This window comes from Kryptolebias marmoratus, linkage group LG1 (assembly GCF_001649575.2).
Source record: "Kryptolebias marmoratus isolate JLee-2015 linkage group LG1, ASM164957v2, whole genome shotgun sequence".
Taxonomy (NCBI): domain Eukaryota; kingdom Metazoa; phylum Chordata; class Actinopteri; order Cyprinodontiformes; family Rivulidae; genus Kryptolebias; species Kryptolebias marmoratus.
The window spans coordinates 31000291-31014917 of record NC_051430.1 but is presented as its reverse complement, the minus strand read 5'-3'; the positions used below and the strand labels follow the sequence as shown (position 1 = coordinate 31014917).

Below are 14627 nucleotides of genomic sequence, written 5' to 3'. Positions count from 1 at the left end.
GGAGAGTGAGAACAATTTGCAAGCAATCCAGCTTACATCACATCTCAGCTTTAAAAGCTCAACTCCACACTCTCTATTTCTGAATTGAGAAAGCTCCTCGGATGAGAAGCGAAACGTCTTCAGCTACAGAATAGAAGTCCAGTTGTTTTTGTTTTTTAACTTTTTTTTGGACTTCACTGAGAAGTTATTTTGTTTTTGCTGCTTTGTGTCCAGCAGGATGCAAAAAAAAAGAAAGGCAGGTTGACAGACCAGAGTATTTTAAAAGCGGATTCTGTTTCAAGTACTTCCTGTGACGTAACCGGATTTTTTCATTATTTTCCATCTCATTGGCTGGATTTTATCGTGGTGCCGCCCATTTGACTTGTCTCTTCTGTGATTGGACAGCGTAACGTTCTGCGTCACTCAGCGTGCTCTCTGATTAGCTGTAAGAAAATGGCGGGGGGAAATAACCCCGAATTAAAAAGCCAAAACAAATCCTCTCGAATAAGTTTTTAAAGGTGTGCGCGCTCCGTGGTGTAGTTTGTTGATATTTAGTGAAGTAATACTTTATTTTTAAACATCATGGACCGGTGTCAAGATAACCAGGAGGTGTCAGAGGTTTCAGAGAGGCTGGAGAAGTAAGTGAACTAACTTTAAATGGCTCCTTATAAAACCTTCAGTTAGCATCAGAGCTAACTAGCCTCCGGCTGCTAACAACAGCTAGCAGCACGATGGCTGTGGAGACATTTTTTAATTTTGATTAGACCTGCTACTGCTGATACAAACTAAACTATAAACAGTAGTTGAAGGTAGTTCTTTATTTACTTTAGATTTATTCACAGTTTTCCAGTTTTACCAGTACAGAAACATCTTTATTACAACGTCAGACTGAAATAATTATCTGTTTTTAAGACTTTAAAGATATTTTCTTGTTTCTTTGAATATAAAGACTTTTAATACAAACATTAGAGATCATGTTTTAATTCGAAGTAGGACTAATATTTAAGAAATCAGGTAATGTTTGCTCGTTAAAGTCAGAACTAAACATGCCCCGACTCAGAACAGCAGTTATTATAAAACAGAAATAAAAGCTGAATATTTGAGCAGGTTGAGTTTGGAGCTTTTTGTTTCTAATCCTGACTTTGTGTTCGCAGGTCTCTGTCCATCGTCACGGACGACAAGATGGAAACGTACAACAGGTATTTCAGGCTTCGTCACCAGTTATTTTTCTGTTTCATTCATGTGATTAAAACATTTCCTTTGTGAATTTAACCAACAAAGATCTTCAGGAGGGGACGGAAGAATGGAAAAAAGATTGAAACTTTTTATTTGAATTTAAAAAATCCTTTTGGTTGAGAAGCAAAACGTCTTCACTTTGAAATTTCCTGTGGCCAGATTGTACAAAACGCATCACATCTTTTTTGGGATAAAAATAATTTAATTGATCATTTCAGATTAGAGGCCTTCACTATAAAATAAGTTGAGAAACCATAAAACAGTAAACGTGCTGACATCTCAGGCGGGCTGGGGCTCGTAGCTCAGCCTCTGACTCAGATGAAAACGTCGATCCTGGAGTTTTCCCCTAAAATCCTCACAATTTTCTCAAAAACATCCTCAGATCTGCTCAGGAGAAAAAAAACAACAACTTTCAGCTCATAAATGTCTGCTGGTTTACCAGCTTTAAAGGATGTTAATTAGATTGCTATCTACTCATATATTTATTAGTTTTCTCTGATCGGGGCTTAAACTGGAGACATTTGGACTTCCTGTCTTTTGTAAATGAATGTTTCTCCTCTCATCCAAAAGGCTTCTTCAGTTTTAGAAGCAGCAAAAGAGTATTTTTTTTTTATAAACACCACCTTTGTGTTTTTATGAGGACAGTCCTGAAATCGTCCACCTGTCCTGGTGTTTGGACAGACACGACTCCCATTTAACGGCAGTTTTATGTGACAGGAAGTAGAAGTTCAATAAAAAAAAAGGATTTGATTTCTGCTCTTGTGTTTGCTATCCTGGTGTTTTTCTTCTTGTTTCCAGTTTTAGGTTGTTTTCTGTGTAGATGAAAACATTTCTGTTGTTTGTTCACGAGGCTGTCTTTAGAAACTGAAAATAAAAAGATCATTTTGGAAAGACTGGACAGAGTGAACCTGCTTCTGTCTGAGACTTTGGTTTGGTTTGACAAACACTGAGGAGATGTTTATGGAGAAAATCTGTCTGTCTTAAATGTAGTCATATCTGTATAGGTCTTTAAAAATTAAGAAATATATCTAGATTTTCCAGTTTATGCCATTAAATACATTTAGTTATGTATTAAATTAAAGTTTTGTCTTTTTTTTCCCTTACAGATTGATTTCAGATGGTAAGAGTGTTGCCAAAGAAGGGGACATCCGGAAAGCTCTCGATCTGTTCAAACAGGCGTACAAAATTCTCCAGACTCCCAAACTAGAGAGCAGGATCAAGAAAATCGAAGAGCTCCTGTCTCAGACGGACTTGGAGGATGAGGATGAGGATGATGAGTTTGTAAATGTGAACAACAGTGGTTTGATGCTGTACAGAGAACTTTACGACAAACTGTACACCTATCAGAGAGATGGGGTTTCCTTTCTGTACGAACTCTACAGAGACGGACGTAAAGGAGGAGTTCTGGCCGACGACATGGGGCTCGGGAAGACCATCCAGGTCATATCGTTCCTCTCTGGCATGTACGACAACGAGCTGGTGAAACACACGCTTCTCGTCATGCCAACCTCGCTCATCACCAACTGGATCAAGGAGTTCTCCAGGTGGACTCCTGGCATGAGGGTGAAGGAGTTCCACGGTGCGGGCAAAGCTGAGAGGACCAGATGTTTGGAGAAGATTCAGAGGAGGGGCGGCGTCATCATCACCACCTACACCATGCTGATTAACAACTGGCAGCAGCTGGCCTCATATCAGGGAAAGGAGTTCGTCTGGGACTACATGATCCTGGACGAAGCCCACAAAATAAAAAACTCTTCCACCAAAACGGCCAAAAGTGCCTACGCCATCCCGTCCAACAACAGGGTTCTTCTTACAGGAACTCCAGTCCAGAACAACCTGAAGGAGATGTGGACCCTCTTTGACTTCGCCTGCCAGGGAACTCTCCTGGGAACAGCCAAGACTTTCAAAACCGAATACGAGAACCCCATCACTCGCGCCCGGGAGAGGGATGCCACCCCCGGAGAAAAAGTTCTTGGTTCCAGGATGTCTGAAAACCTCATGGTCCTGATACAACCCTACTATCTCCGCAGGACAAAATCAGAAGTGCAGAAGAAGAGCATTGGTGAAAAACAGGAAGAATCAGACAACAAAGACAAGCAAGTCCAACGCGAGCAGTCCCACTCTGGAGCGGTTATGCCAAAACTGACCCGAAAGAACGACCTGATTGTCTGGACGTACCTGAGCGCCATTCAGGAGGACATTTACAGGCAGTTCATCGGCTTGGATCATGTCAAGGAGCTGCTAATGACCACCAAATCTCCTCTGGCTGAGTTAACCATCCTAAAAAAGCTCTGCGACCATCCCAGGCTGCTTTCTGCCAATGCTGTAGCAAAGTTGGGTCTGGAAGAGAGTCCAGAGGACGGCTTCCAGAGCGAGACCACAGAAACCGACACGAACAGTATCGCCAACATCTCAGATGAAACTTTAATATCTGAGTCCGGGAAACTCGTCTTTCTGCTAGCTCTTCTGGAAAGGCTCAGAGAGGAAGGCCACCGCACGCTCATCTTCGCTCATTACAGGAAGGTGCTGGACATCCTCGAACGCGTCCTGGGCAACAGAGGGTTTAAAGTTCTGCGCCTGGACGGAACCATTACACAGATCACAGAACGAGAGAAGCTCATCTCTCGCTTCCAGACTGACAGAAGTTACTCCGTCTTCCTCCTCACCACGCAGGTCGGTGGGGTCGGGATCACCCTGACGGCGGCAAACAGGGTGGTCATCTACGACCCCAGCTGGAACCCGGCGACCGACGCCCAGGCTGTGGACAGGGCGTACCGCATCGGGCAGACGGAGAACGTCGTCATCTACCGGCTGATCACCTGCGGCACAGTGGAGGAGAAGATCTACAGGCGGCAGGTTTTCAAAGACTCTCTGATCAGGCAAAACACCGGCGACAAGAAGAACCCGTTCCGGTACTTCAGCAGGCAGGAACTGAAGGAGCTCTTCCTCCTGGAGGACACGCGGTCCTCCTCCACCCAGCTGCAGCTGCAGGCTCTGCATTCCAGGCACCGGCGGACCGACCCGGAGCTGGACGAGCACATCGCCTGCCTCCACGCCATGCACATGTTCGGGATATCGGACCACGACCTCATGTTCTCCCTCGACGTCAATAACGACGAGGCTCCCGAGAACCAGGAGGAGCACCAGTACATCGAAGGGCGGGTCCAGAAGGCTCAGGAGCTGATGAGGGTCGAGTCGGAGCTGCAGGTGGGTCCAGAACCAAACTGAGTTCTGTCTTTAACTCAGACATGAACGGTTTTACACGCCAACAAAGTTTTTTGTAAATTTCTTCATGTTTGTTCTTGCAGATTGTTGGTTTTAATCTGAAACCTGCTCAGAACCAGCGGTTTGTTAACATGCTTTTGTTTCCTCCTGTAGATGCAGATCTCAGAGAGCGTGGCGGCGAACACAGAACCTGCCTGGCTGAGACAACCGCCCGGCACCGACAGCAGAGAGAAGAAACCCAGAAACCCTAAACCCAGTCCTTCACTCCCTCAGACCAACAACACCTTCAACACGTCGCCGGTTGTGGTGGTTCTGGACCGGTCCAGTTCTGGAGGGAAGAACAGCCAACAGAACCAGAGTGACGGAGTCATCGACCTGACTGGAGACGCCTCTCCTCAGCAGGACTCTGTGACCGGCGGAGACCCGATGGACAAATCTCCAGAACACGACTCCAGCCTGCTGCAGCCTGTGGCAGATCCCAATAAGGACGGACCAATCAGAACCTCCCAGTCTGAGGCGGACTTCAGCGCAGTCAGCCCCCTGCAAAACAGAACCGGTTCTGTCCTCCAACAGTCCGAGTCCAGCTTCAGAGCAGAACGCTCCAGAGGGAGCGGCGCGTTTGAGTCTATGAACGGAAACTTTAACTTACAGCTGGACGACAGCGACGAGGTTCTGATGGATCCAGGGACTGAGGAAGAGGAGGAGAAGCTTCGGATGAACAACAGCGAGGTTCTGATGGATCCAGGGACTGAGGAAGAGGAGGAGAAGCTTCGGATGAACAACAGCGAGGTTCTGATGGATCCAGGGACTGATGAAGAGGAGGAGAAGAAGCTTCAGCTCAACAACAGTGAGGTTCTGATGGATCCAGGGACTGAGGAAGAGGAGGAGAAGAAGCTTCAGCTCAACAACAGTGAGGTTCTGATGGATCCAGGGACTGATGAAGAGGAGGAGAAGAAGCTTCAGCTCAACAACAGTGAGGTTCTGATGGATCCAGGGACTGAGGAAGAGGAGAAGAAGCTTCTGTTTCAGCTTCTAAAGAACGACAGCTTTGATGTCAGCAGGTCTCTGTCAGAGAGTCTTCACCACCGAGCTTCAGGCGTGGACGTGTCCATGAACGACTCCATCCTGACCACCAAGAAGAGGAGAGCGGCAGTGATCTACGACAGCGACGAAGACGATGAAGAGGAGCAACTGAAGAGCCCGGCTGACAGCTCGTTTCAGGTTCTCGGAGCCTCCACTCCAAAATCTGCTCCGTCTCCTCGCCGGTCGAGGAAGAGTGTCGGTGGAAACGCGTCGGTGGTGTCCTCCCGGTCCCTCCTCCAGTCCATCATCGAGGACATGGACAGTCAGGAGGAAGATGAGAGCGATGAGGAAGGTGAGGGTGGAGAGGTTTCAGAGTTAAACTCCGATAATGATCCTGAACCAGAGGAGGTGACAGGAAAGACTCTGAACTCTGAGGAAGAGGAGGAGGAAGATGCTGTAGATAAGTCAGGAGAAGACATGAAGTTTGTTCTAGATAATGAAGAGGAGGAGGAGGACAACGATGATGATGAAGATTTGTCACACTCAGAGATGAAACATGAAGATGCGATCGGTTCAACTCACGAGGAGACCAGCAAGGAGGAAGAGGAGGAAAACTTCAACCCTGAGGAGTCGAGCAGCGAGCCTGAGCTGGGCTCCGGTGAGAGGATGGACCGCTGCGCTGCCGAGTCGAGCGGTGAGCCCGAGAACTACGACTCGCTGGTCCGAAGAGGGAAGGAGTTCTACAGCCAGGCCCGGCTGGACGACGCACTGAGCTTCTTCCTCAGAGCCATCGACCTCCAACCAGGAGATCCCGAGGTCCAGTTCATGACCATCCAGCTGTACCGGCAGCTGAGCCAGAGGTGAGAACGGACCTGAGCGGACCGGACCGGACAGGACCCAACCGGACTAGACCGGACCGCACCACATGCAGGTTCTGTCAAACAACAAAAGACTCAAGAAGCAGATTGTCCCTGCTGGGCTTCTGTACTGAAATGGTTCTGTTTTACTTTCTGAAACATCTGGAGCTCTCAGCCCGTCCAGATGTTTAAGAGCTGCTCAACTTCAGCTCCACAATGTCTAACATTATTGCACTTTTACTGATTTATTGATTAAAATAAAATAAAAAATTTAAATCCCTCTTCCAGACAGAAGTTTAATATCTTTGAAGACTTCTGTTTTTGTTTTTAACCTGTTTAGTGAAGAAGATGAGGGATAAAAACTTTTCAGGATAAATCTGTAAGTGTTTTTTTTGTAACAAACAGGGGAAAATAAAAATTAATTTGTAAATATAATAAAACTTTAAATAATTCTTTGTGTTTGACTTTCTGTGAGCAGAAGAGATGATGGTATAAAAAGTCTGAGCAGGTGTTTATTTCTTTAACTGATCTCATAAAAATAAATAATAATTAAATACTTTTCATGTCAGAGTTTTCGACTGAGGTCATTTATCTCTGAGATGAAGCTGAATAACTGTATAATCTCCCTCTCGGAGTTGGTGTTGGGGATGACTCAGCTACTACCACACCAGATTTTAGCTCAATATCTAAAACTAAGTTCTAGATAAAGCCGATTAGCTGTGGCAGCCATGTTGAACTGGATTGCCTTCAGAAGTTAATCAGCTGCAGATGTTCATCCATCCATTACTTTCGTTCACAGGTTCATGAAATATTTTGCTAACAGACAGATGGGTGAAAGTTAATTTCATTTTTTATATATTTTGTTTTTGTCCCTTTTTGAGTTGTAGAAAAATATCCCCGTTCTTAATAGAGATAATGTTTATTATCAATAATTTTATTAAGTTTGCTAAATGTTTGTGATTCCTAACAGTGTATTAAAAATATTACAGATCTTATAAATAAAAATCAAAAACATGATCCTCAGCTCTGCTTGGGACTGTTTAGATGTTTATTTTAGATTAATATAGTTACGTTTTTGATTGTTTTCTGTGGTGAGTTGTTTTTGGATTAATATATTAACAAAGATTTGTGTGTCTAGTTTTCAAAAAAACTTTAAACAAACAAAACCCGAGTGAAACGGTTAATACGATACCACGTGACATATGAACGGCGCCCTCTCCCGCTCAAAACCAGTCTAGCCAATCAGAGCGGAGGGACCGCGCAGCCCTATTTGCATGCAGTCTGTATAAATACGGTCTCTCTGAGTCCTACAGGTCATTCCTCTCTGTGAAATCCAGGAGAAGAACCATGCCTGAGCCAGCGAAGTCCGCGCCCAAGAAAGGTTCCAAGAAAGCCGTCACCAAGACGCCCAGTAAAGGAGGCAAGAAGAAGAGGAAGACCAGGAGGGAGAGTTACGCCATCTACGTGTACAAGGTGCTGAAGCAGGTGCACCCCGACACTGGCATCTCTTCCAAGGCTATGAGCATCATGAACTCGTTCGTCAACGACATCTTCGAGCGCATTGCCTCCGAGGCTTCCCGCCTAGCCCACTACAACAAACGCTCCACCATCACCTCCAGGGAGATCCAGACAGCCGTCCGTCTCCTGCTACCCGGGGAGCTAGCCAAGCACGCCGTGTCCGAGGGCACTAAGGCCGTCACCAAGTACACCAGCTCCAAGTAAACTGCCTGCAGCTGACCCTAAACCAACGGCTCTTTTAAGAGCCACACACTCCGTCTGAAGAGCTGAGGCCTTCTGTAGATTTAAACAAAGTACCTGTTTGATTTTCACTCCTCAGTGATTAAACAACAAGTTTAAATATGTTGCTTGAATTAAAAACATAATCGTATTAGCACTGTTAACTGTGCGTTGAGTATAGTAAAATGGATCCCCTGTGATCAGTTATTCTGATCAGAACTCCCAAGTTTGCAACCAAACGATAAAGATTCAGTATGGGTTAGTAGAGTTTTTAAATACTCTTAAGAGTGGTTCGCTCATCTGGCATGGATGGAGCATGTACTCTGACGTTTTGGATCCTTGTTCAAATAAAGAAGGTCTGTGTGGATTACTTTAAATTAAAAAGAGAAATGAAGTGTTTTAGAACCCTAAATGTTTTACTGAGAGGACGGCCACAAGCTTCGACTTGTGGTTGAAAACCCATTATTACCCAAGAGATAAAAGCAAAGGATGTCAGTCTAAAATAAGTTGGATGAATATATGTGTGTGTGTGTGTGTGTGTGTATATATATATATAAAATATGCTAACTGTTTATTAAAATGCTGAGTTAGGGTCATGCAGTACTTCCAGTTGAGACCTGTCTGAGCAGCTGTTCTCTTTTACGTCCGCAGCCGAGCGGCTCCACTGGTTTCAGTCTGAGATTCATTCTGCAGTTAACTAACCTGACTATTTTTGCTTCTAAATGCTTATTTTTAACTAAATGTTTCTTAGTGATATTTTGGGACTTTGAGTTTGTTAATAAAAAAAATCTCACAAATGTCTTATAGCCGTTTAGGTATGGCAAATGGCTTGCACTTATATAGCGCTTTATCTAGTCCAAGGACCCCAAAGCGCTTTACACTACAATCATTCATCCATTCATCCACACATTCACACACTTATGGCGGTAAGCTACAATGGCTATAATGGCTACAATGTAACCACAGCTGTCCTGGGACAGAAGTGAGGCTGCCATCACACCGGCGCCCCTCTGACCACCACCAGTAGGCAAGGCGGGTGAAGTGTCTTGCCCAAGGAGAATATAATACTAATAATACAAAAAACGTAAAGGAACTGTTAGTTTCTTCAAAAATCTACTTTTCCTGCCCTGTAGGTAGAACAGATTATTTTTCCTACATTTTCTCATATTGAATTACATGATTAACTACTTTTAGTCACAGCTGTAATATAAACTATAATCATTGATAATAAGTCCCTGCTCTTATAAATCCAGCCTTATATTGGTGTTATTGAACCACCAGGTAAACCGTAAAGGATGAGCTCTGTAGGTATTTGGTGGCTCTGAAAAGAGCCTTTGTTGCATTAAATGCGGGATGAAGATGAAGTAGAAGTTTACTTCTTGGCCTTCTTAGCTGCGGGCTTCTTGGCGGGAGCCTTCTTGGCGGGCTTCTTAGCCGGCTTCGCCTTCTTAGGAGCAGCCTTCTTAGGGCTCTTGGTCGCGGTCTTCGTCGCCTTCTTGGCCGGAGCCTTCTTAGCCGGCGCCTTCTTAGGGGACTTCTTGACCGCCTTGGGCTTCTTGGCGGCGGGCTTCTTGGCCGCTGTGGGTTTCTTGGCGGTGGGCTTCTTGGCTTTGGCGGGCGCCTTCTTCTTCACCACCTTTTTGGCTGGCTTGGCGGCTTTGGGCTCCTGCTTGGCGAGCTTGAAGGATCCGGAGGCCCCGGTTCCTTTGGTCTGGCTCAGGGTACCCTTGGTGACCAGCTTGGTGACGGCGGTGTTGATGCGCTTATTAGCCTTGCTCACGTCCACTCCTTTGCTGGCCAGCACCTTCTTCAGCGCCGACAGAGAGACTCCCTTACGCTCCTTGCTGTCGGCCACGGCGGCCACGATGAGTTTCTGAATGCTGGGTCCTTCCTTCTTCGGCTTGCTGGTCTTCTTCTTCGGGGCTTTGGTCGCGGCTTTAGCCGGCGCCGCTGCTGGAGCTTCTTCTGCCATGATCGTTGTTCGTTTTCGCGCTGTTCGCTCTGAAAGTCTCGAGCTCAGAGCAGGAGGCGGGACTTATAACAAGCATGAGAACCGTGAAGAAACAACGCGCCCCGCCGCTCTGCTGCTGCCTCGAACATGGCCTCAGTTGTGTTTTCTCCGCAACATTTTCGTCGTTAATTTCTCAGAAAACAAACACTTTGTGACACAAATTTCACTGGAACAGACGGGGAACTCCCATCCCTCCAGACTGAGCTCATATTCGGCCTCAGGAACGTTTTTAATTCCTTCCAGGAGGCTTCAAAACTGCCAGATACTCGGTCGCTTTGTGCCGCTCGCAGGCAGTTTTCTCTAAACTTTACCTTCTAAAATATCTAAAACCGTTTGGGATGAAATCTAAAACTTGTGTTTATGACAGTTCAGACACCTGAGGACAGACTGGCGGTGAAATGGCGGCTCTGGGAGAGTTCGTTGAGTTTTAACGGGGAGGTTTTTGGAGGAGGTAAACACACGGCCGCTGCCGTCGCTTCAGGCGGGTGAGATGGACGAACATCCCGGGATCCCAACTGAAAACACACCGAGTTTTAGCTGTTATTATTTAAACTTTTATTTTATTATGTTTGGGAAACATGAGGTGAAATAGCTGAAAATCAACCGAGACTACAGTTAATAAATGCAACTCACTGAATCTTTTACTTCACATCTTTAAAAATAGATTTGATCACTTTCTATCTGAAATCAAATCACGACTTTACTCTGGAAAGAAACAGAGAAACGAGGTTAAAAAAAATAAATAAAAATAGAAAAAAACAGAATATTTTTTTTTATTTTAGGTTCCTCGGTGTTTTTTACAGTTTGAAATCTTTGATTTCTGACAGAATTATTGATCATAAACTCAATCAGATATCAGAATAATCTTTATTCTCATTCTAATGATTTATTTATCAAATGCTTTTAAAAGAGAAAATAGTATTACAGTAGACTCATTTATTTATAGGTAAGATAATAAAAACAAAAATAAATGCAGAAATGGGTGGAGTTCCTGTTATTTTTACAGACATTAGATCCATAAGTTAATTGATTATTGTTTTTCTGGAGTTTTATTAAATCTGATCGAGTCTCCAAAGATACCAGCAAAGGTTTTATTCTGAGACTCATTTTTAATTTCATTCCTACGTTAAAGTTTCTTTATATTCAGTGACTGTCAAAGTGAACTATTATAAAAAACAACTATTATAGACTTAATTATTTAAACCCTAAACTGAGACAATGTTTGAGTCATGAAAGATTATCTTCAGATTTAGAGAAAGACGTGAGACAGACATGAAGACAGTCAGTCCACCTTCAGTCCACCTTCAGATGTTTACTTCCTGCTGCGGTCCAGAAACAGGAACCAGGAGCGATGAACTGAAAGTAGAACCAGAATCTCCACCTACACTCAGATCTTCTGTCGGTGAAACTTCTCAGCTGTTCTGATGTTGATTGATCCAGTGATGTAAAAATGAGCGTTCAGACTGAGAAACCTTCACATCTGGATCGGATTCAGGTCCAGATGTGAAGGTGATCCGGGCCTGACGGTGATCCTGGTCTGAAGGTGATCTGGGTGTGAAGGTGATCCGGGTCTGAAGGTGATTCGGGTCTGAAGGTGATCTGGGTCTGAAGGTGATCCGGGTCAGATGTTCAGTCTTCTTTGGGTGACTTTAGTTCTATAATAATGATCATAAATAAGATCAGTTTCTGGGTTTATATAACATTTCAGAGTTTCAGTCATCAGAAGGTCCCAGCTGACAGCCGGACCACGTCCTCCTCCTGTGTCTCCGTCCACCAAGAAGAGACAGGGGACACAGGCCATCTGTATAGATTTACTGTCCCCGCTGCCTGCACCAGGCTCATCTACAGATTATTATTATTTTAACTTGCTTTGAGGACACTGAACATCTCTTTGCCTGGCAGATGGACAGCTGATGTATTCTGTCAGGTATAAGAAACTTCTTCTATGGTTTTGGTTCTGGTGGACCACTCCAGGAGTTTCAGGCCCTGGAAAGGACCTTTGTTTAGTAGAACCGGGCCCACTTTACCCTTTGGACCTGTACAGAGTTCAGTCCTGTCTCTCAGACACCACGTCCATGGCGGAGACGGTCTTCCTCTTGGCGTTCTGGGTGTAGGGGACGGCACTGTGGATGATGTTCTCCAGGAAGACCTTCAGCAAGCCGCGTGTCTCAAAGAAAGCAAACTGATATCAGCACCAATAGATAAAAAAATGTTTGGAGACGTCAGAATCTTTATGGATTTTATTCCACGCCATAATTCAAACGGTTCGAGGGTTTAAAGGTTCTGAGTTTCAGCTTCTTTGTTTCTAAACTCAGAATTTTATCAGCAGACATTATTCTGATGGAAATATTGTCTGTTTGAGCTGACATCAGTTTGAGTTTTGTTTCTGACAATGAAGATAAATAAATCCTGACAACAGCGCCCCCTGCAGGAGGCTTCTCTCTGAGGATGTCCTAAAATGTCCACCGTACTCCTCTGAGAGACAATCAGCAGCTGGGATGGGTGAAAGGGAGTGTGTGTGTGTTCATCCTGGTCTGTTCAGCTGAAGGTTTTTGTCCATTTGTCCACACACGGACTCTTAGAAAGTCTGTTGTTACCATCCCAAACCTTTAAACATTTCTAAACCTCCACAGAAACAGAAATATAATATAATATAAAAAATCTGTGGTTTTTTAACTCATTTTTGTCACATATTTGACCTTTTTAAAGAACACCAACAGGAACCAGAACCGTTTCTGTCTGTAAATCAGACTAAAGCTTTCCTGTTTTTGGTCAAATTGTTTCTAGTTGTTAAATGCTCAAATAAAAATTATTTAATACTTTCTTTAAAGAGACAAGTTTAAACCCTTTGTCTCAGTATTTAAACCGTCTGACTCGGGTCAAACGTTTCGAGTTTTCTTCTAAAAGTTTCTTTAATAATTTGATGAATTTTGTTCCTCCTGACAGAACCGCAGGAACTGAGTCGGGTTTGTTGGTTCCTCTGACATTGGGACTTTGAGACGGTCTCCAAAACACTGACTTTCTTGTCCCGAAGCTTTTTGTAATGAATCTGTCCCATTGCTGAGGGACACTGTCCATTTGAAGACCCGTTTGTGTCCAAGCTTTGACCTCCTGGCAGATGTGTTGAGATGTTTCCATATTTCGTTATTTTGGAGGAGAAACTGTCCACATGTCCTCCCTCTGCTGCTGTCTTTACCTGCTCTCCTCTCCATGTTTGTATTTGGAATTATTTATATCATTAATGTTTACTTTAGAAACTCCACCTGGATCACTTCCTGTTTGTCTCTCTTTCCTGTCCTCTAACCCCAGCTGAGGCAGATGTCCACCTGTCCTGAGCCTCAGATTATTCAGTAATGGAGAAAATGACAGGACAAACAGGAGACAAGCAGGGGACAAAGTGGACATGGGACTGAAGGAGGAGGTGGTCTGGAGTCCAAACCAGTCTGTCCTCACCTGTGAGTCTTTTACTGATAATCTGAATTTTTTATAAATTAATCAAACTTTATTCATGAAGCACCTTTCATACAAAGAGTTTTAAAATAAAACAAACAAAACATAAAAGTTAAGCAACAAACAAACAAACAGCCAAAAAACAAGTTTATATAATTGTCATTTAAATCAGTCTAACTTACTTCATTTTTCAGCTCAACTTTTAGCCATTTTTTAAAATTATAAATCAATAATCATTAACTAATCAAAGATGGCTTTTGGTTGTAAATCCCCTTTCAGCCACAAGGAGGCTCTGCGCGCCAAATACTGAATGTTTTGTTTATTTATTCATCCTTTATACTTTATCCTTTACATTTGAGTCTGAACAAGACTAAAACCAATAAAAAGATAAATAAAATAGTTTGGATGATGAATCAGAGTCAAGTGGCTGAAACACATTTATTATTTTAACACAAAATATTTATAATAAATAAAAAAACATGAATTGATAACTTCAACAAAATTTTAAGGTTAAATTAAACATAAAGTTCCTCGTGATAAATAAGTGATATAAAAACAGTAAACTGGTTATTTATTGAAATAATACAATAAAACAAGTGGTAAAGACATACATTCAACTGAAATTTACCTTCTGAGGTGAAGCTGTCTCACATTAAGATGTTTTTTAAAGTTTATTTAAAAATAACATTTGTTTTATACAAACTAAATCCAATTAACCTTTAAACATTCACAGGATCTGTAGTTTACGTGAGGCACCTGAACGCACCACAACGGGATGCGCATGCGCAGGAGATGTTTGTAAATAGTTTTGTCCTTTGAGGAGAAACGAAAATTAACTTCCTGTGGTGTGGAAAAATGACACTCCAAAATAAAAGCACAGATTGCTGGTGTAGATTCTCAGTCATCCAGGCCATGGTAAATTCAAAAAAAGTTAAAAAACAAAAACAACTGTTATTTCTCTTTTCACTTGCATACCTACATCAGAAGCAGTGGAAACCGTCAGAAAACGACTCTTACAAGACAAGGATTTGAACAACAGGACCAATTTCACTCCAGATCAGATCTGCACCCTGCTGGACCTCTGCCTTTCCACCACTTATTTCAAGTTT

The 14627-nt window shown here is 43.5% G+C and overlaps 3 protein-coding genes across 5 annotated transcripts; 2 read left to right on the top strand and 1 right to left on the bottom strand.

The window, feature by feature from the left end:
- The first annotated feature begins 449 nt into the window (after positions 1-449).
- On the top strand, positions 450-6772 carry ercc6l (excision repair cross-complementation group 6-like). 3 transcript variants are annotated; one of them, XM_025009846.2, is made up of 5 exons: positions 450-617; positions 1134-1178; positions 2322-4422; positions 4594-5109; positions 5170-6772. In XM_025009846.2, the coding sequence occupies exons 1-5, from the start codon at positions 562-564 to the stop codon at positions 6325-6327; spliced, it is 3876 nt and encodes a 1291-aa protein (XP_024865614.1). In that variant the 5' UTR covers positions 450-561; the 3' UTR covers positions 6328-6772. The 3 variants fall into 3 exon arrangements, with proteins under 3 accessions (XP_024865614.1, XP_037835025.1, XP_024865613.1); XM_037979097.1 differs by having other exon boundaries at positions 4594-5169; positions 5356-6772; XM_025009845.2 differs by having other exon boundaries at positions 4594-6772.
- Positions 6773-7652: 880 nt separating this feature from the next.
- Positions 7653-8412, top strand: LOC108245856 (histone H2B 1/2-like). Its single transcript, XM_017433089.3, has one exon. The coding sequence runs from the start codon at positions 7668-7670 to the stop codon at positions 8040-8042; it is 375 nt and encodes a 124-aa protein (XP_017288578.1). The 5' UTR covers positions 7653-7667; the 3' UTR covers positions 8043-8412.
- Positions 8413-9200: 788 nt separating this feature from the next.
- LOC108245855 (histone H1-like) lies at positions 9201-10053 on the bottom strand. Its single transcript, XM_017433088.3, has one exon. It carries the CDS (start codon positions 10027-10029, stop codon positions 9430-9432), a length of 600 nt encoding a protein of 199 aa, XP_017288577.1. The 5' UTR covers positions 10030-10053; the 3' UTR covers positions 9201-9429.
- Positions 10054-14627: the final 4574 nt, after the last annotated feature.